The 21,877-nt window shown below is 51.4% G+C and overlaps 1 protein-coding gene across 2 annotated transcripts in view; it reads right to left on the reverse strand.

The window, feature by feature from the left end:
• Nucleotides 1–2,971: 2,971 nt before the first annotated feature.
• Slc12a7 (solute carrier family 12 member 7) overlaps nt 2,972–21,877 on the reverse strand; it is a 78,491-nt gene continuing 59,585 nt past the window's right edge. For both annotated transcript variants that reach the window (XM_059276090.1, XM_059276091.1), the window contains exons 13-24: nt 21,533–21,651; nt 21,037–21,135; nt 20,354–20,473; nt 19,488–19,592; nt 18,866–19,034; nt 14,771–14,966; nt 14,200–14,369; nt 13,961–14,092; nt 12,004–12,111; nt 9,537–9,715; nt 5,934–6,067; nt 2,972–4,771 (exon numbers count right to left, since the gene is read on the reverse strand). In XM_059276090.1, coding sequence (XP_059132073.1) covers nt 4,680–4,771; nt 5,934–6,067; nt 9,537–9,715; nt 12,004–12,111; nt 13,961–14,092; nt 14,200–14,369; nt 14,771–14,966; nt 18,866–19,034; nt 19,488–19,592; nt 20,354–20,473; nt 21,037–21,135; nt 21,533–21,651 — 1,623 coding nt within the window. In that variant the 3' untranslated portion in view covers nt 2,972–4,679. The remainder of the gene's footprint in view (nt 4,772–5,933; nt 6,068–9,536; nt 9,716–12,003; nt 12,112–13,960; nt 14,093–14,199; nt 14,370–14,770; nt 14,967–18,865; nt 19,035–19,487; nt 19,593–20,353; nt 20,474–21,036; nt 21,136–21,532; nt 21,652–21,877) is intronic.

Here is a 21,877-nt window from a genome sequence, read left to right on the forward strand (position 1 = left end):
CAAGGGACTGTACCTAGACATTCTTCGTATCCTTGTGGTAACTGACCTTTGGGTGCCCCAACTGTTCGTGGCACAAGACCAGGAGTGAATGGAAATGGTAAAGCTTTCCGTGAGGTTTATTCACTGTAGTCAGCGGGTTGGGCTTGGGAAGTGGTTCTTCTTCAGCGTACCATGTCCTTAGTTTCCAACATGATGTCACACAAAGCAAAACAAAGAGGTCAGAGTATCAGCAAATGTGGAGGGGGCATGAATGAGCAGAAGGGCAGGGTGATGTTCAGCGGGCAGCTCAAGGCTTGGTCTCCAGAGCTTCCAGCATCCTAGGTGGATGTGGATAAGACCCAGACAGGTTGGGAGGGGATGGATCAGGTACTATGCTGGAGGCCCTCACCTAGGCTGCGCTCATTCTTGTATCATAGCCAAGTGACACTTACGTGTCCCTTCTACAAGGGCTGCAAGGGTGTGGAACCTCAATAAGCCATGGTCTTTTGGCTCCACCAGAACAGGATACTGCAAGGGGAATTTACCTCTTGTGAGTTTGTGCAGGTAGCATCATGGCTTCTTAGCTTAAGAAATTGTGCATTCTGTAACATGCCATACCTTGTATTAAAGCAGACTTTTCTGAGAGCTGTGGTCAACCTACCTATACCTTGTAGCTGCCAGTGGAGATGACAGGTACATGTTGTGAAGGGTGAGTGATGTAGAACCATCTTGGCTAGTGTTGGTTGATATACACAACTCTATAGTAATTCTTACTAAGGTCTAAGAAAAACCAGAACTCTAAACCCAGGATTTACCTCATGCTGGCAGACACTGGGCACCATATCAGCCACATGGCCATGGCTTATGCAAACATTCATATTCAACAGAGAAGCAACACCTTATCGTCTCTCCTTAAACACTAAATTCTACGGAATTCCTGAAGATCTGAGTGTAATGTCTCCTGTGATCTGGTCCCACATGCATAGGGAGACCTGGGGATTATTAGCCCACAGAAGGCTGTTGCTGGTCACTTCACAGCTAGAAATCACATACATGCTCCTGAATATAAAAATGACTTTCCTTACAATATGACTAAAGTCCCTATGTCATGGATGTAGAGATGGTACACATTTGCGGCTCCATTGCCCGTACCACAGCAGCGGGATTGGGTAGGAATCATCACGGCCACCTAGCTTGTTTCTCAGTATGCAGCATTAAGAGGTCCTTTCAGGCTGAGAGAAATCACACAGGCTGTCCCTAAAGACACCTTGGTCCATGGTTCAGCTGAGTACCTAAGAGGGGAGATTCTGCCAGGTCTGGGCTTTGGCTTCATTCTTTAGAAATTCAGGGCAGGTGGAAGTCCTAACAAGCACGTGGAGGGAGCCGAGCACCTGCCACTGTGTGAACGTTAAGCAGAGGAGTCAGCACCACTCCAGCTGAGGGACCACGCCTTAGCAGCAGGATCCATGGTGCCAGTGCTGCATGTACGAGGCTTAAAGAGATGGGAAAGCATTTGTGAACAAAATGAAACAAAAACAAAAACCAGATCATTTGGTTGGATGTGGCGGTGCACGCTTGTGGGAGGCCCCATCAAGAGCGATAGTTCAAGACCAACCTGGACTATACAGGGAGGCTGCCTCCCCTCCCCCACCAATCGCTTGTGTTCTCCAGCAGTTAGCCACGGTGGACGTGGTCACTAGTGTCTGCACACGCAGATGAGGACAGTGGGTCTGCTGAGGTGCAGAAACTCGGCCTGGGTTGACTCAGGGCCTCCACGACCGCCTATAAGTCAAACTGCAATGTTGCTAGTGGAGACAGAGGCAAGACAGCCAGAAGCTGCAATGCTCAGCCTCCTCTGCGCTGGGTGCCAGGAGGAAGGTGTCTCCATGGGAGTTGGTAGCACCTAGCAACAGAAACGGGTGGCTATTGTGAGGGAAACAAAAGGCCTTGGCTGTGAAGTGGACGCTGTGGCTGCTGTGTGCTCTTAGAACTGAACGACCTGGTATTTGTACATTGCCAAATAAAAACCGTCAGGGGAACAAAGGTGTCGCCAAGACGCCTGTCTCAGCAGGCACCCCGTCACTTTCAGGACGAACTTCCGACTCTGGGTTCTAGTCAGATGCCCTTTCAAGTGTGAGCTGGACCTCACTGCCCTGCGCTGGCTATGTGCTCTGTTCACACATGAAGGTCTCTTCCTTCCTTTCCTTGCAAATTCAGGCAAATGTAGGGCCCTTGTTCCTCTAAACCTTTAGGGTAGCTCTGTCTCTTCAGGGCTCAGACCTGGGCTCACAGCCCCTCTGCTCCTGCCTGCTACCAAGGCAAGTTCTGAGAGCAGAAGGTGGTCCCTGCCACCCTCAGCTGGCTTTAGTACTATCTAAAGAGGCCACATCTTTGGCATCCATTGCCTTCACCGTCTGAACCAGCAAAGCCCAGGCTGAGCTGAGTGTCAGCTGCTCTCTGGGCAGGTCTCCCAGGTTTGTGCAGGCTGCCACATGTGTCTGTCATCAAACTGTTCCACTGCGTGGACATCTGGGCATGGGTAATGCCATGATGAATGCCAGGGGGCAGGTTAATGGGGATATGTCCTGGGTCACAGACATAACGTACTTAACAATTTTGGGAGCCCCAATGCCATTCCCATGGCTGCACAGTTCTGTATCCCAATGACTCATCACTCCTACCCATTCCCCATTTTCTGGATGACAGCCCCACTCGTGTACTGTGATGATTCTGGGACCTTCATCCTTAGATAAATTCTGCCTTGAGTCCCTACAATGATAGTATTGAATTTGCAGTTATCAAACCTAACGAGCTAGCAGGAGAGTTCCCCTCAGTATTTTTGTAGTACTTCTCCGATGCAGGAGGGTCAACCCTAACCCTGAGTTAGCCCTGCAGTGGACCTCTCCGAGAAGCTCTGGGAAGGACTGAGTAAGTGCATCTTCTCAGTCACTGGTTTTTATGGTAAGTGAGACACACGAGGTTCTTCAAACAGTTATATTTCATAGAATTTTACTCTTCTACTAACAAATTCATACAAAGACAAAAGCCTATAAAAGGAAAACATGAGACTGATTTGAATGGCCACAGTTACCAGGGAGTTTGCAAGAGAAAGGAGGCCAACACTCTTGACAGGGCTCTTGTGAGCAGTGACCCAGAACCTGGGGAGGCCTACCACCTAGGGCATTCCTAATGGCTGGCAGAGGTGCCCCACCTGCTCTGCTCAGGACTCCGAACCAAAGTCAGAGCAGGAGTGGAAACCACTATGCTGATGGGGATACATGCTGGGCAGCAGTTACTCTGGCAAGCTGACCTCTGGCTGCCTAACAGCATCTGAGGAACCCATACAGGTGCACACTTGGCCTCTACCCCAACGGGAACTTCCTGAATATGGACAGGATTGATTCTCTTGGAGGAAGCCAGAGATGGCCCAGGGCCTGGCAGCATGGGGCATCCACACAGAAGCTATCTCTATCAAGCTTCCCCAGGGAGGATTAAATAAATAAATACATCATACAGAACATGAGGAACGGATTGCTGCAGTTGCCCACAGCCTTCGAACAGACCATGACCTGCAGAGCAGAGTGCACAAGGGTAAAGTGCAAATCATCTGTCAGGTTCTTGAAAAGTACAGAGGTGTCTGTGGCCCCAGCTAAGTAAGGTTGTCCATGGCAGGGGACAAGAGACTCAGCCAGAAACACCCAGGGCCATGGTTGCTGATGCTGAGGGTGCTGGGCTGGGGCTTGTTCTTCTCCCAGGAGGGTGGGGGATGGGACGGCATGTCATATGTGCAAAGCGGTATGCTGAGCCACATCATGGTTCACACTCTGGAAGGCTCCTGTTGTCATGGACTGTGCGCAGAACTCCCAGTGTTCCTGCTGTTTGGTTTTCACACTGTGGCTCTCTGTGGTCACCTGCTTGAGGTTCCCAGCTCAGTGCTTATGAAGTAAAGTGTCTGGGTTCCCATGAGAAGAAAAAGCAGACTGGCTGCAGGTAGCCCTGACTCTGCAGAACCAAAGTTCTCTCTCTGCAGGCGCTCCTAGGGCATTAACTCAGATGGGAACACAGCTGGCAGGCACCACCCACCCAAAGGGTGACCCACTCCTACCCTGTAAACACCAGCTCACTTCCCAGTGGTACCCCGAGCCGTGCCTGAGGAGCGTGGACAGGAGTGAGGAGGTCAGCGTGGACAGTGCCCAGCTTGCTTACTGTACAGAAAGCACAGCAAGGCTACTCAAACGAGCAAGGAAGGCAGGTGCCTGTGGGGAACAGCCCACTGGCATTCTAGCCCAAGGAACTGTGTGCTTGTTCATGTGTTCTGGACAGGGTAGACATGAAATGTAACTGCCATAAAATACGGGACAGTCGTCCACAGGAAAGATCCTAGTATCTGGAGGTGGGGCCCTGCCTGTGCTGGAAAGAGCTGACCCCAGAGTCCCTGGGTATACCTACCATTGCCCACAATGATGCAAGGAGCCATTCCTGTCAGATCAGCTCTAGGCGCTCCCCTGGAGCATCTTCTGCTTGGAGGAAGCCTAGGGTGTTATGTCTGTGAGAAGCCATGTGTGACCAAAATCACTGCAGCATCTGGGAGGGCAGTGCCAGGGCAGCGGCCATCAGTCATTGGCATGCCGGTGGGCCCAAGCCTGGCGTCAGCTGATACACAGTCCTGACCCCGTCCAGGTGTGTCCGGGCTACAGGGGTTAGGAGTAGATGGTGATGACTTCCCGGCCACCACCCCTGACCAGGAGGACCCTATTCAGCCCCTCGGTCAAGACCTCAAGAAACTCCATGTCTGTGGTGACAGTTAAGGCCATACCAATCTCAACTGACCGACCGCACAAAGGACTCCAGTTCATACTGTAGTCAGCCCGGGGAAGCCAAGGCCAGTGGCAGGTGGGCAGACCCCAAGGGGCTAGGGAACGCTAGGACAGAGGAAATGAGGGGGTGGTGCTAGGAAACAACAGGAAGGAAACTGCTACCTCCAGAGGGCAGAGATTCCTGGAGCTTCCAGTTACTAACCCTATCCACTTGAAACCAATAGGCAACTGGGTCACAGGAAGCCTGGTGGTTAGGTGGTCTCTGACCAGGAAACCTGAGGAAATGTCTCCCTCATTTGCCAATGTGGCCCCCAGTGGCTGTCCAACAAGACCCCAGAGATACCTTGACACCAGCAAAGCACAAACTGTCAAGGTTGTGGCCAAGAGACTGAGCTGTGAAACTTAAAATCAGGACATCTGTCCTCCTTATGTGCCACTGGGGGAGACTAAGCTCAGAGGACACCCATCCAGGCTATAATGACAGCTCTGCTTGTGGGAGGGAGGCCACTGAGACCTAGAGTGTCAGGCACATGGAGGAGAGCAAGGGCTCAGTTCTTCCTGAGGGTTTGCTGTTCTATTCCGGAAGGCTTAGGGTCAGAGTGCACTTGCTAGGCGTTCAGGGAACCCAGTTTCTGTCCTAGTTTATGCCGCTCTGGATCAAGGCCTATCACCCAGGGACACACCAGATGGATTTGCCACTGCCCCACATCGGCTGTCAAAGGAAACCCTGGGAAGGGCTTGTGGCCTAGGCAGAGTGCTTACTAGCATACTCAAGGCCCTGTGCTTGATCCCATCACTCATCCTCAGGAGCTCAAATGCAATGTCATTTCTCCAATGCTAGGAAGGACCCTGCCAGCCAGTGTATCCAGACTCCATGACACTTGCCTACCTCTGTCCTATCTTCTAGGTCCCCAGGGCAATTCAGGGCACACAACAGGTAGAAAAGCATGCTCTGGCACTGACGGGCCCAGGTGGACCCCTCATTGTACCTCAAATCACTGCCTGTCTTAGGGGCACCCCACATGCCTTCCCCAGCTCATAGGAATTGAGGTTCCGAGAACAAGAGGAACAAGGCCTGACAGTGCCGTAGCTGTAATACTGTTCACCCCCACCAGCAAGAAACATTGCAAAGGATACAGTTCTCATCCCCCTGCCGATTTTTCGGAGGGCCTGGCATATTCAGCAGGACCAGTTGTGCATCCTGGGACTTGTTGAGGACAACACCATTGAGCTTCACAGCAGTATGCATCCTCCTGACGTTGGACTGGTCCCTGGGAGGAGGGTGGTACAGTGGGCAGCACAGTGAGCTGGAGGCCTGCAGCCTGCCCAGCTCTCCTGTTTGGTTCATGTATGCTAGGAAGGGCTCAGCGAATCATGAGGTCAGGTGTGAGGTGACTTACTTAGCAGCAGAAAGCATTTGGCTCTAGATATTTTAGAACAGGGCATCACTAAACCTCTAAGCTTCTAGTGACCATAAAGTAATGCAAGTAAACTACAATGCATTCAGTAAGCTGCACTTGCGAAGCAGCCATCAGTCCAGGCAGAAACGGGGTGTGGGGCGCAGCAGCTGTCTGGGCAGACATGGGAACTGGCCTGCCTCTTAGGGCAGTGGTACAACTGCTGAATCCCTGGCATCCTCCTAACCACACATCTGGTGCTGCCAGGTAGCAGATCTGTTGAACTGGGTACACAGTACTCAGGTCTGGAGAGGTCATGACACTGCCACCCAGGTACTGTCGAGTTCTGTGCTGCCGCTGGGAGTCAGCAGAGAACTGAGTTTGAGCTCAGGTACCCCTCTTTCCTGCCCTTAGCCAATCCAGATGACACTTCCAAGCTGTGACTAAGAAATAAGAGCTGCTAGCACTGTGTGGCTCAGATACTTGTTTGCAGCCTCTGGAGTGAGCAGAACATCACTGAGCTCTACACCATGTGTTCTGTTGCTGTCTGGGGTTCTGTACTCCTCACTAGCACAGAGAAGTACTCAGGTACCTGCAAGACAGAGGCTAGCCTTCTCATCTACCATACATCCCCTCTCTAAAGAACTAGATAAACTGCATGTAGAACCAATGTTCAGGAAACTTCCTTGGGAAACTTTGCCACAGAGCACTACCTGTCCCATGAATCTACGTTTCTATCTGTACTGGGACATCTGACACATCCTTGGGCTCAGGACATAGGGCAGAATCTGTGGCCAGCCTGCTCATTGGCCCATACAGTCTTGATTGCAGCCCTTCTGAGTAGAGGCATCTGTGCCTCAGATACAGGGACAGGCAGATGAAGCTGCCATTTGAGGGTCAGAGAGAGGTCCTGAGATGCCCCAGGATCACACCCACTGATCAACTCAACTCTAAACCAAATATATCAGCTTGAAACTGCTGTTCTCCAGGGGGGGAAAAGAGTCATGGGGCCCTTTATCTTCTCTCTTCAGTTTAATTTGATAAAATTATAGGTCAGACTCTGTGGCACCATCCAAGCCTTTCATTACAGGAACCCTGAATTCACTGCATGGAAAGGGCACAATTACTGTGTATTTGGTCCAACAGCAGTTCCCAAACTGCATGAAATGCAAGAGCCTAGTGTGAGAGCGTACAGCAGCCACATGGAACCTGAGTGTCAGTTCTGGGTCTGGCCTGTTATCCACTCCATGTGGCATGTCCTGCTGGAGCTAGAGAGACACCAGAGGGTCCAGGAAAGGTTCTTAAGTTCTGAAAGCTAACCAAATCCCACCTCTGCTCCAGGTAACACAGCAGAGTTAATCAGTAAAATGCCTTGTACAAATGAACTTTCTAGACAATGTCCAGACCTGGGACTGTAAGTCTACACAGCAGTCTTGACAGCAGGAGGTAAAGTCACATGTCCTTGGCTGGCTATCAGCAGAGCTGCCCAAGACCATCCAAAATAGAAAATACATGCACTCAAATGTCTACAAATGCTAATAGGTGCGTATCAACACACATGCAGGTGGGTACATTGGCAAGTAAACAAACACAATGTACTCAATCCAGCACAATGCTCATCTAACTGACAACACATGCATGAGCTTTAACTGGTACACACATGTTCTAACTGGTACACACATGCACTCTAACCAACACACATCCACAGCCACATATGCTCCAGGGAAACTGTGAAAGGAACCACATCTCTTGCTAGACTAACCAGGAAATGGGCCTGATCACTAGAGCTTCTTCCTGACCTTGGCTAAGTAAGGCAAGTCAGGGTCTTGAAAGATAAGTAAGTACCCTGCACCAAGATTCCCCATATGTGTGTCCAGGCATCTATATATACGTATAGGTACATGTGTACAAGAGATGTGGGGTCAAACCCTGTTGCTGTGCCTACATAATTATGTGTTTTAATAAACTATGGGGATAGGAGGCTTTTAGATTTGAAGGGAGCAGGAAGCTTGGGTGGCTCAGCTTCCCTAGTCGGCCAAGCTTCTCAAGGTTCCCTCAAGTATCTGAGTAATTCAGGTACAGTCATATAACCAAGAGCTCCTTACCAGTACCTTTTGCACACCTGCTTGTCAGGAACAACAGCACAGAATGACCGGAGGGAGGCAGGACAAGGACAACACAGAAGAAAGGACCAGAGCAACATCTCCAGGCAACCTCAGCCTGTCTTCCTAGAATGTTCCCAGCCATGGGTGTGGCACCTGGACCCTCAGACTTTGGATCCCTGCCTGACTCCTGGCCCTGATGTCCAGTCCAAGAGCTCACACATAGGTAGTCTGATCACACAGAATTGATCCACATCCCCTTCTCAGTGGAGAGCAAAGAATGGAAGCCTCCTGGATGGATGGTGAGCTGAAAGCAAGTTTATGTTGTCTGAGTCGATCCGGAGGGATATGGGTGAACTTGCACATTGCTGCAGGAAGCACACACCTGCCCCCTTTCAGAGCAGCTCAGAACCAGCCCTCTGACACTGTCTTTGGTGTCACTTAGGGAATGGCATCTGGGTATGTGTCCTGAGCCACTCTGAGGGGAGGCAGTGAGGTCAACAGGATGCTCTACACACACACAGGGCTGTACACACGCAGGCATGCAAGGCAACTCAGTCTAAGAGGCTAAAAATAAAAGTGCACTTACAGGTTTCCCCACTCTCTACATGGAAGAGAACACAAAGAGCAGGTTACTCCAGCAGAGGGCTCCACACAATCGAGCCAATTCAAGTACTGGTGGCCATGCTAAGCTGGTAAAATGGCTGGCCTTGGTCCTCCAATGGATTCTCATTCCACAGGACCCAAAGCCCTCTTTCCCTCCCTAGGAACTTGAAGCTTTAGTATCATCCCACCAAGAAGACCCAGTTAAAGGGGGCTCTGGCCCTCTTTCAGGCTTGGGGGTTATGTCAGTAGGACTTAACTAAACCTGTCATGATGGCATCCCCATAACTCTGTGATAGCCACAAGGACTTCAGTCTTGAGGTTCTCAAGTCAGGCAAAATGATGGGGGCCCCAGAGGTCCTTGGCAACAGCCTAGACTATCGGGGCTCTGGAGCTCCACCTTTCCAAGGAGAATAAGCTGCTCTCTCCCAGCTGTGGAAAGTCATTAGCAGCAGGAGAGTAAGGCTCACACCCCAACCCCTCGTGACCTGGCTCACTGGCACTGACAGCATAGCCCTGGGCTGGTCCCAGTTCACTGCAGGCCTGTGGGCTAGCGATGTGCCTTCCAAAATTCTTTAGAGGGCAGGAAAAGGAGTCTGTCCTCACGGTGCACTGGCCCAGCCCACACAGACACTCACGGCTTTAGGCTGAAGAGGTCTTTGAACCCTGATGCACTGGTGTCCTTGTTCCTGTGTTTCTCTGCAATGAGTTTCTCTTTTGTCCACGTCATCTGCACTTTGTCAGGTGTTGGAGGGGCTTGGGTTCTAGCAGCTGCTGTGGTATGGGATGCTGTGTTCCTGTCGTGAATCAGCTGGGCCTGGTGAGGGGACAGCATAAGTTTGGAACAGACAGTGGCTCTTGAAAGCCACCCTGGAGAGAACCTGACCAGGGAGGCAAGCAGGTTTAGAATAAACCAAGAGGATTCATGTGCAACTGGCTAGGACCCCTCAACCACTGGACAGAAGCTCCACAGAAGGCCCTGGCACTGTCCTCACCCCACAGGGTCTCACTATCTCTTGTACTACCAGATGGACTTTTGGTTCCCTCCACCACCTCCTCCTACCTCACTTTCCTGTCTTAAAAACAGAAAAAAGGATCCAGGACTCTGCTGAGCTACACTGGTGCCATAGACGCCTTACTTGGTGTAGCCCTTGACCTCTCAATCATCAACCCTTACCAGCATACACACCATGGTATACCTCTATGGCAGTTTCTATCTTAGAGAGGGGCTTGCCTCAACCCCTCTGGCTGCCAGGGAAGCAGGGCCAGCCAGACTCACAGAGGCTTTGGAGGGTCATAAATGGGTGGTGCCTGGTAGTCCTGGGAGGATGAACAAGGGGAGTGCCTACCTATACAGCCCCATCCAGTGCCTTAGGCACCAAGGGAGTGGGGTGAATAGTTAAAGATTTCTTTGAGGCCAACCTGCAACCCTAGGCCAAGGGGCAAAGGTCTGAACAGTTCTTCCTCTTGCCCCAGCTATGAGAGGCATCGCCAATTCTCTCAATCTGGGCTGTCAACAGCCAGGGACAAAAGGGAACACAGTGTCTGTCTCATAGAGTCACAGCAAAAGCTCAGACAGAGAGGGAACTTCTAGGACTCCAGTGGGGACAAAAGACTCAAGGAGGCCTTGGTCCAGTAAGCACATCCACCCACATGGAGGCTAAGTGGGGCAACATGCAACTGGAGATATAGAGATCCCCACATAGAAGCCCTCCTAACCAGGACTCACAAATGTCCACAGGACAAATCAGTGTCTCAAGGGCAGCAAGAGGTGGCCACTTGACTTTTTCATATTGACAATGTGAGTGAGCCACTGGCTGATGAGGGTACATAAGGGCATACTCTCTGTGGGGTCCAGACAAGTGAGTCTGGCTGGGTGAGGAACTGCCACCTGCCTGACTCTCATAGCCGTAGCCAGTGTGGGTAAGAACTCGCTGCCTGCTCACCTGCAGAACCCCAGCCAGGGTGGCTCAAGATCCACCAGGGAATGCTACTCATGCTGAGCCATTCAGTCCTTTCTGTACAGCAGGGGTCATCAGGGGCCTCCAGGATGGAGACCCACAAAGTAAGGCTCAGCCTTGACTTCCTCAGATGTCAGCATGGATCAACTCAGCTATGTCTGACCTTCATGGTCCTTCAGTGCCCTCACCCGCAGCATGGCCTTAACTTCTTCACAGCTTCCACAGGGAAGAAGAGCCTGATGGTTACCCACATATTAACAGTGCAACTGGAGGTTCCCACCCACCCTGCTGAGCTGCTCCAAACAAACTAGTGGCCTCTGTGCCACATGGAGGCACATCCCTGCTGAAGTCATCCCTCCTACCCCAAACCCTCCTTTATCTGAGTTAAGTAATTCTCTAGGGTAAGGATACCACTTAATCCAGTATTCTTTGTCCTGGCTGAAGCCAGAACAGACGAGTTGCCATTGGGAAACCCCATAGCCCACAGGGATGGTGACAGAAACAAAGTCACTGAATCTTCCCAGACAGTGTTGGAGCCAGCCAGCAGGCGTCCATGCTATAATCTCTGTCCACAGACATGGAAGTCATTCTGTATGGGTCCTAGTTCTGTCTCCTGCTCCACCAACTCTACTAAGAACCGGGGGTGATCACTGCTCTGATTCTAGCTGTTAGTCACATGACCCATCTGCTAACCATGGCCAATTCTCATCGACAGTGAGGTCACAAAGTGGTGGGAGGCAGAGGGTTCTTGTGCCCCTGTGACCACACGTTATCACTGCACCCACAGAGAATCATTCCCTCCACCCAATCTGCCACTGCAAAACCACATCTAAGAATCTGGAGTTTGTACAGCAAAACCTCTGAGGGCACAACCTCAAAAGAGGTGTATGTCCTGTTATCCACCACCTGTACCTTTCCTAGGAATGACGTGACCACAAACATGCCAGCCCTCGAGTCACACTGTACCAACGGGTACAGGTAGCCATGCTTGCTCTTCTTGAACAGTCAATGCCAAACGCCACAGGAACGCTGTCAATCCAGAGCTGTGCATTGCTGGGTTGCCCTCTGCCCCATCAGCACCGATCCCACATCTGGGGCCGGACGGCGCTGACCCTACCTACCTTCTTCTCTCCAGTGCACATACCTCTCTCTCCCGCTCATTCTTTGACAACTGCATCTGTTTCAGCATCTGTGACCTCTGCTCCATCATTAGTGTCTTCTCATAGGTGAATGCAGAAATGTCATTTTCAACCTAAAAAGTATCAAGCCACAAAAGTAAACAATGTATACAAAACATGGTGTCACTGCCAACCACTTACCTAATCCCCTTTGTCAAGTGGACCTAAGCAAGCAGTGCCCATGCACCCTAGGCCGAGAATTCTGTCCCTGGCGTGTCTCTATGCCAGAGCAGCCTGGGAAGGTATAGAATGTGTGAGGCGGATGGAAGCGTGTGGGTGCAGCCTGCAATAACAAGTGGACAAGTTACAGCCTACCTACATTCCTGTTGGGGACTCTACAACATCACCACACAGGCAGTGATGCTGCTGCATCTAACACTGACCAGGCACACAGCTGTTGGGGTGCTGGACAAAGTATTCTTGGCTTGTCTGCAAGAGCTGTGGTCTCAAGGGACACATGCTCCCAATAACTGGTGTCATTTCCTGTCTCAGACAAGCTCACCCCTCACAGGATTACTAAATCCATAGGAAAAACATACCAAACCAAGGGACAGCAACTAGTGACTTGAGGATCCTGACTATGGGCACTCAGAATAGCTCTGCCTGTTAAACACCCCAAACCCTTGTCAGCTGACTGTGTTCCCAAGGGTAGGGACATAGACCTCTGTATGTGAGTGGAAACTCAGGAATGCAGGAACCAACCTCCTGGGGCAGGACTGAAACTGAGGGGCTGGACAGCCTCATACATGTACATCATACATACAGGTCCAGGCCAGTGCCTGGCTGCTGGTCTCCATGCCCAGCTCTGGGCTGCCTTTGTTACTCAGTCAAAGATGGTTTCTGACTGCTAATAATGCTATTTCTATGACTTCTAGGTGCGGCCAGACCTAGAGTGCCATCTACAGAGGAGGCTGCAAGCAGAAGCCACAAAGAGCAAGTCTGCAACTCCAAATGGCTGCGAAATGTCCAAATGTGGATATGCATTTCTGAACGGCACACTCAGAGCACAAAACCCAGTGATACCCAACCTGCTCTCTGACTTAAAGCTCTTATAGAGGGAAGGAAATACAGCCCTGTACCACAAGGTTCCCTGGGAGCTGACAAGAAAATGCAAGCGGTCGTCAATAATGCAGGGAGATGCCAGGCCTCATCCATGATTAAAGAGACCCAGCCAGAGACAAGCAGTTTGAAGCTCTGCAGCCCTAGACTGGGACTTCTCTATGTGACCATGGGAGGGTAGTGGATCTAATGTGGCACTCTCCATGGACATGGAAAGGGAATGGGCCCTTCTGGAACATCCTTCACCAAACGTAACCCCTCTGTGTGGCTGTAGAAGAGAAAGAGGCCTCTCTGGTACTATTTCTACCGAATGCGACACCCTCCCAGTTCTACTTTAAGGACCGAGCTGCATACCAAGCACAGACTGCAGGGCCACCATGGGTGTCATCAATGATCAAATGATCAAGGAGTAAGCCATACAGACCACACAAGCGAGAACATGGCATTCAGAGGAAGCAGAAGGCAATAAGGAGTGAAGGATACACAGTTCATCCATATGGGGCTCTTAGTCCATGGGGACAATCTTGGGTCCTCAGGCACAGCTGGAGTAGGCATCTCTCAGAATCTTCACTCCTTAGTCTACTGTATCTACTGTAACCCAGTCTCTTTATTCTACCTGTTAGCCCCACACTCGTGACCTATTTACCCACAGATGGTCAAGTCATTTCTAGCTGTGGAACTATGAAACCACAGACAAAAACAGAGCCAAGGACTCCAGACCTGTGGGTAGGCCTCACCCCTAGGGACTATACCCCACAGGCCTTGTTCACCAGAGCTGCTGTCAACTGAGACATGCTCAGACACAGGGGATGGACACTGTGAGACTACACAGTAACCCAGAGGAGCATGCAGGAGCATACACACCATCTCCACCACCTCCACCTCAGCACTGATCCTGAGGTGGTACAGGAACATCTGCAGGTCCTTCTTCATCTGGATGCTGTTATCATCCACCTGGGCTACTGTGAAGATACGCATCCGGCACTTTCGCCACACCTGGGGAAGGGAGGGGACATTTCTGCAGGAACTCAAGCGAGGCCACACCCTTCACGTAGTGGTGTGCCTGTAGCCTAGCCGATGCCCTGTGTCCCTGCGGCAGACACCTTGTGCTGGCGCAGCAGGAAGGGCAGCAGCATGAGCATGCCCCCGTCATGCACAATCCACCACACATCAATGTTCCCGTCACTGAAGCGCTCTTGGTTCTGCGGGAACAAGTCAATGTTTTTGGCCACCAACAATGCCTGATGAGCTGCTGTAGTGTCACGGACAGTGTCTGTGGAGAGAAGCACATATGGGTGAGATCTCAGGGGGTGGTGGAGCCAGCTTCCCTCCGGACAGTGGGGAGACTGTCACAGGCTAAGGAGGCAGGGTCCCAAGAAGTCATCTACCCAGGAGGGCACCAAGGAACAACTTTCATGTCACCAGCAGCTACTCTATCTCCAGAAGGTTGTCACACTCTAGGAAAACCCCCAGATGGAGACTGAGCTTGGCATTAGGGGAGAAAGTATTAAAGACTATAAAGTAGACATTTACTTTCCCAGTGACTAACAACTTGGCAAGCACATTCAAAGGCCCCAAGTATATACTCTCTGGCCAGACTTGGGTATGACAGTAACACTTGGGTGTGCCTGGGGCTATCATGGAACCTTGGGGGGAGATGGTTGCCACACCCACCCACAAAGTTCTTCCAGGAGAAAGGGTTATCTGCCTGCTTCCAAGCCTCTGGCCAGGCCATGAGGACAGTGTTGTGTTTCATGCCGCCAAGGCCAGCTGACTGGATCAGGTGGGATGCACCATCTCGCAGGTTGGAGGACACCACCAGTTGGCAGAAGCCTTTGGTCTTCTCCGCACTCATCAGAGACCGGATGTTCTGTGGAAGTGGGGCGGGGGGGGGGGTGTCAGAACGTGATATCAAGACACACATCAGGGGCATCATGTCAGTCCCTGTTGCGGTGATGCCACAGCCTGGCATTTAGGGATAGAGACTTGGTGGAGTTGCTGGCCACGTGTGTTTGCGTATATGTGTGAGAGTAAGCCTGGCACATGAGGCACAGCTGTGTGTAGGTGTCAATGAGGGTCACCACCAGGGTACACCAGATAGTGCCTTAAAGTGATCTGTGAGTGGGGGTCATATCAGACAATGATCATCAAATGCTTAAATGCTTCATGGTCGACTTTAACAGACTTTGAGCAAACTGAGAGCTCCAGCAAGAATTATCAGACAAGCTACAATGTCATTCTCCACTTTTGTCTACTCTGTCATTCCATCACTATGTCAGGCATCCACCAGAACAGCTCCTCCCTCCCCAGAGCAGCTCGGGGTCAATGGAAAGGTTGGACACTGTGACTCAGGGCACACCGTTCACTAATCACTAGGGATGCTGTTGTTCTTCTACAGTGACCAAGCTACCAGGTCTCCTTGGGTGCAGGGTGTCAGATAGTACCTAGAGGAACAGCCCTACTAGACTTCACACTTATGTGGATGGTGATCCTCATGCCTACGCACTGTCCGTTAGACTAGGAAAGCCACATCACTGGCAGGCACACACTTTTCACACTTTATGTAAGCATAGAGAGGAGTCCCTCTTCATGTAGTTCCTGATGAAATTCAGACTTAATATTGATGCTGTGAGAGTCAAGACGTTGGAGACCCTGTAATTAGATGAATATGGTTTGCATGGAAGGTAGATGTGCTTGGGGAACTGGGACTGTGAGGGGTTGAATGGTGCTCCCAAAGAGGCTCATTATGACCATGCTATAGCCAAGATGTGCATGTGACCTTATTTGGAAAAAGTGTCCTTGCAGAGTAACCCTGACTGTTCCATGGGATCCTAAATCCAGTAACAGTATCCCTAAAAAGATAGGCAGAGAGACCTGAGACAGAAGGAAGGCAGCCATGTAGAAATGGAGGCTGAGGCTGAAAGGTGCCTGTAGTCCCAGAGCTAGAAGAGGCAGGAAATACATTTGAGCCCACCCTGCCCACACCTCAATTTTAGACTTCACCCAGTCCAGGTTTGCTCCACTGGTCACAGGACATACTTTTCTCCTTCCTTTGCCTGATTTCAGCTGCCTATGTCAGCTCCACCAGTGACCTTGCCCTGCAGCTAAGGCTGTACTGATAATACACACGGGTCCCCAGCATGCTCTTTTCCCTCCTCCCTTACTTCCTGTTCACCCCCACCACCCATCAACCACCCAGGGTAGACCAGGCTCACACAGACATGTTCCACTTATAGAATTCTGCGTAATTCAGGAACAATCTAAACATGCTGTCCTAAAAGAGGAACATGCCAGTGAGTGGGAGCCTGCAGCCCAGGCAGGAGGCGTGGTCACAGGGACACAGCTGCTCCCAGGCAGGAAGGAAAAGACAGTGCCCACGATGGGGCTTTCACAGGAGAAGCACTAGAGAGGCTGACTCAGCACGATGGTATGTGGCAGGGCTCTCTGTGTCCTTCAGGCCGAAGCTGGCTAAAGGTCACAGCAGAGAAGGCTATAGAGCACTGGGCAGAAGGACATACTATTGCACAGGGCACCAAAACACCACTGCCCTGGCTTTGTGATCCCTGACACTGGCTGCAATATTGCTTTCCCTATGCTACAGACTCAAGGAGCTGGAGCTGAGTCTTCTTGCCTTACTGCTGGAGAAACTCATGCCCTGACCAGGCAGGCACCGGGCCCAGGTCGGCACTGTAAACAGACAAGTCAGCACATCTGCCAAGGTGACTGTGGGCAGAGAAACCTCACAGGAGAGGAAGACGGGACCTCAGTTAGGGAAGGATGGGGTGACTCAAACCCTCAACCCTTCTCATGCAATTGGTACAGTGGAAGGGAAAGTAATATTAATCCCACAAGTTAAGGAAACATGAAGTAACAAGATTCTTTACAAGCTTTGATCATTTAAAAAGGCTTTCCCAAACTGTCCTTATTTTTATACTATCATCAACAGTCTGGAGGACAGAGCTCCATCAGAAAAGTGAGACAAGTCCCAGACACTGGCATGAAGGACAGACGGACCCTTGGGCAGCTCCTTCTTGCTTTTCTGATCAATAGAAATGACTAATTCCAAAGCTAAAGCCTCTCCTCATAACCTGCCTAAAAGTACTTAGAGACTAAAATCATCCAACCAGGGTTTAGGTGTGGCTCAGTGGCTGAGCACTTGTCTAGCACGTATGAGGCCTGGGTTCCCCACCCTCACCCCAGCACTACAGAAATAAAAGAATCAGACTGTTAGACATTAGTGAGGAAGCTAAAGGTGCTTCTTATGTCTTATCAGAATGGAGACTGAAAGTGGGGTCAGAGGATCCTCAGCAGCCATTGCCAGTGAGCCCAGGTAACAGGAGTCCATGCACAAACACCCTTATAAGCTGCCCAAGGGGTGGTCTTACCTCCAGGGATCTCCTCCAAAGTGTGGGAGGAGCCACCTGGAAAGGACATGTGCATGGCAGTGCTTAAAGCAGACATGGAATCTTTGTGCCCAAGAATTATCACAGGATAAAAGTAAGAGCACCTCCAAGACAGCTACTTCCTTCCCCCATAAGAGAATGCCTCTCAGACCAGCTGCAGGTCAGATACCAGCAGACAAGACAAAACACGGTCCGTCCTTAAGGACAATAGCTAGGATGCTTCAATTCATGGGTTTACAGTCAACAGCAGCCAATATTTAGATCCAAGGAGCCACACGCTGATGGACAACTGCTGGTCTCTGTGGAGGGGCAAGAGAAGGATCCATGGTTTTCCTGTCCTCTTTGAACCTGCTGAATCTCAGAGAGGCCTGAGAGGCTGCCCCGGCAAGTGATGCCATCATTGCAAAGGCCACAGGATTGTTGCTCCAGACCAGGTTCATCAACAGCCATTCCCGCCCATGCCCACAATCACTCCTCTAAGCTGTGTTACCACTTGGCATGGTCCGGACTCAGAAATTAGGCTGCAGCTTCCAGACACACAGACAGCAGGAAGCACGGATGCACAAGAGAGACCAGACATGGATGGCCATAAGAGAAAAAGCTGGCTGATCACCCCCTCCAGAGAAGAGGGTGACATCTAGACATGGCAGCCATGACAGAGCCCTGGGTAATGGAGAGGGGAGTAAAAATTGTTTCTGACAATTTGGGAAACTGGACACACTGGAGGTGGACAATCAGAAAGGGTTCTAGTCAGATGACAGAAGAGGGTGTCACAGCAAAGGGAAGGTGGAGGTGACAAGACCCTGGCCTTGTGGGGACAGCAGAGGCTGGAGGTAGACATGAGGGGACTGAAGATTAGGCGCAAGATTTCTTGTCACGAGTCTGAAAATAGAGAGCTAAAAAAGCGTGTGTAGGAACCCGGGAGTTACGTGGCCGACAAACTGCAGGCAGCAGGCATCAGAGGTGGCATCAGTGTGCTGTAGGAGCAGGTTTGGGTTACTCACCCCTCACTCACAGCATCAGGACATCTGGCAGCACACAGCCTCATTACCCACCATCTCTACACACTAGAAGGAGCTGGTGCACGGGGAGCTATGCTGGGCACCAGGAAGAGAGTGCCAGGCCTAGGCACAGGGGCCTCAGTGCCTGAGTCCTACAGCATGCTGAGTGCCACTGTCACTCTCCTCTCTGTCTCAGGAGAACACACATCTCACTTCAAGTCTTACTTCTGACCATTCCAGACTCAGCCACCTTGATGGAAACATGTACAAATTGTGCTCCTAAACCTCAAGATGCAGGACACAGGTCAGCCCTTCCTAGGGGGGTGGAACCTTGACCTCATTCACTCGCCACTCCACCTGCCCACCTCTTCAGCCCTCTGGGCCTCCACATGCTTGTCTAAGTAGGTGCCCTCCAGCACGGAACCCACGATGGTCAGGCCCTTGCCAGCCTTCAGCTGCGAGGTGAAGGACAGCAGGCGGGGGTGCTTCACACACTGCTCAGAGTCCAGGTTCAGCATCACCAACACCTGGGGCCTGTGGTAGGATGGGCAGGGGCAGGCGTTACGATGGCGACACACAGCCAGGGCTCCAGTGCTCATCAAGCCAGATGGGACAGAGATGGGAAAGGGAAGCAGACAGACAGCACAGGAAGAACAGGTGGGGTGGGAAAGACAGTGAGATGACAGGGTGAGCAGGAGGGACAGGTGCAGGCCCTGCGAATGCAGCTTCAGGCGTCCCAGCTCTGTTGGGCCCTAGGGCAGAGGAAATTCTCTTACAGCAGTATACCTCAGATCCATACTGCTGGTGGCTTGTTGCATGTTCAGGTCCCGTCTCTGGCTATTCTCCTATTCTTAGGCAGTGATTCCCTGTCAGATCCCTCCCCAGGGGGGCAAAGCTAAAGCTCCTGAGACAGCACTAACCGGTAAGCAGGATAGGGTCTTTGCTCTATCCTGCCGTCTTGGCGCTGTGGCTGTAGGACGTACTCACCTCCAGTTCTTGGTATGTGGGGGCCCATGTTCCACACGCAGTAGGGCATAGCGGGCAGCATTCAGTGACAGGCCCCTGATGCCGTCACCCCACTCCTTCTCAGCCCTGTGTGGGTGCAGAGGAAGGCCACCTTGTCCCAGCAGCACTCTAAGAATGTTCGCCTAGCTGAGGCATTCACAGTTTCTGTAAACCTGAGACATGAAGGGACTTCCCAAGACAAGCAGGGACTACTGTGTAAAATGGACATCCTGCTTTGTGGGACTGACCACCAGGGAGAGGGAAGAATGAGGGTAAGACCATGACTTGGAAACCCTGAACTAGACTGGTCTCCAGGCCCAGGGCGGGGACAGGACAGTCAGGGAAGGACAAAGGTAACTTTGTGGGGGTAACTCTGAAATGTAATGTAGCTCCTGAAACATGCCACCCTTGTCTGGGGTGTGTGCATGTGTGTACATGTTATTTTACAATGGGCTTCCCATATCAGTGCTGTTGTTAACAGAGTACAAAATTCCTTAAACAGGCTGTAACAGTCACAGTTGCTACATGCAGCCATAGATGTATCCATTGATAAATTAGAACACACCTGAAACTAAAAACAGAAAACAAAGCAAAACAAAAAACCTGCCCAGCTATTTGCACAATAGCTCCTGGGCAGGAAATCAGCATATGCCTGAGCAAGTCAGCCTGGCTGGGGCTGGGGGATGACACAGTACACCCAGACCTCACAGGGTGTCTAACCTCCATGAGACCTCAAACAGCACCCAGATTCATACCCCAGGCAGGGCCCAGGTCAAGTCACTGCCCTGGTTCTGTGTAAGCACGAGGAGTGTGGTAAAGTCACAGCTATCTGAGGGGCTGCCACTCACCCGCGGTATTCAATGTACTTGTAGATGCAGCCGGCGATGAGCATGGCGAAGAGGGCGTAGTACCAGGAGCAGATGAACATCAGGGCAAGGCACAGACTCATCCCAAGGAAGGAGAGGGTCCTAGTGGACATGAAGCTCAGACCAGGCCCATACAGCCCCCAACCGGCACCTGGAAGACTGCCTCACAAACAGCACTTTCCCCATCATGAAAATCTTCCTTTAACAGCACATCAGCCCCTGACCCTGTCACTCAGTCATCCCTGAAATATGAAATGCCTTCCAGGGACTCGGCTGTGGCGCAGCAAAGTGGCAACTTGAGGGCAGCAGGTGCCTGTTTACCTCCTGAGATACACAAGACCCGCAGCCAGTGCAGAACACAGGATGGGCTCCGTCAAACCCTAGCACTGTGCTGGAAAAGGACCTTAAAGAAGACTTGCAGCCCATGGATCTTTACATCTCTACTTGACCAGGATGACACAAGAATTACATGTGTACCCAGGAGTGCAAGTACAAGTCAGACCTTCCTTAAAGCTCAGAGGTCAGGACAGGACCATGACCTCATGGAATTCACTGGGGCTCCTGCCACAAAAACAGTTTTAAGCCCAGCAACAGGGAGTCTCCAGAACAGATTACATGTGTTCAGGCTTGTGGGTCCCTCAGGGCATCCACACAGAAGGCCTTACCAGTGGTAGAACTTGAAACGCGGACGCCAGTTGGGTGTGCGCAGCAGGGTCTGCACAGCACAGGCCAGATTCACGAACATGTAGCACATGAGGAAGAACCTGGAGCAGAAGGTCCAGTAAGGCTGCTGCCCACCCAGAGTAGCACTATAATATTCTGCCGCTGCCTCACCACACACTGCTCACCACCTTCTAGGAAGACCCTCCCTGTCCACACCATGGTGCCTCCTCTATGGGCCTCCATACAGCAGCTGAGGAACAAGTCACATCCCCATTGTCCCTGACCAAATACCACAAAAGTAGCCATTGCCCATACCATAGCAGCTATCTGTAAAACCACACTGGCCTCGGCTGGCCCAAGAGCTGTGTGCCCACAGTACAACTACCTGGCCTTCTGTGCCTGCCCTGTATGTTTATCCCTTACCCTGTGTTCAAATAGGAAGAAACAGTAGCCAAATCCTCACACCCCCCCACCCTGATGTCCTTGAAGGCTACTCACATGGACAGGATGGGGGCCACGGCGTCCAGCGAGGCAATGAGGATACCCGTCTCACAGATGAGGGCCGTGAGCAGCAGAGCCCATGTGGGCTCCCCGTTGGCCTTTCCATGGCCAAATACCTGCAGTACGGAGAGAGATGAGTGGGCTGGGGCAAGAAAAACCTAACCATGGGTGAGTGGAACATCCATGAGGTAGTGTCATCTGAAGTCTTCAAGACTTACAAGCAAAACCTAGCTTTAGTCACATGTCACCATGCTGTATGAAGCCAGGCCCCAAAGAAAACTAAATAGACACAGACAGGCTCAGGGGTCAGCTTTTCCACACCTAGACTTCCATGTTTGTTTG

The sequence above is a fragment of the Peromyscus eremicus genome, chromosome 11 (assembly GCF_949786415.1).
Source record: "Peromyscus eremicus chromosome 11, PerEre_H2_v1, whole genome shotgun sequence".
Classification (NCBI taxonomy): Eukaryota; Metazoa; Chordata; class Mammalia; order Rodentia; family Cricetidae; genus Peromyscus; species Peromyscus eremicus.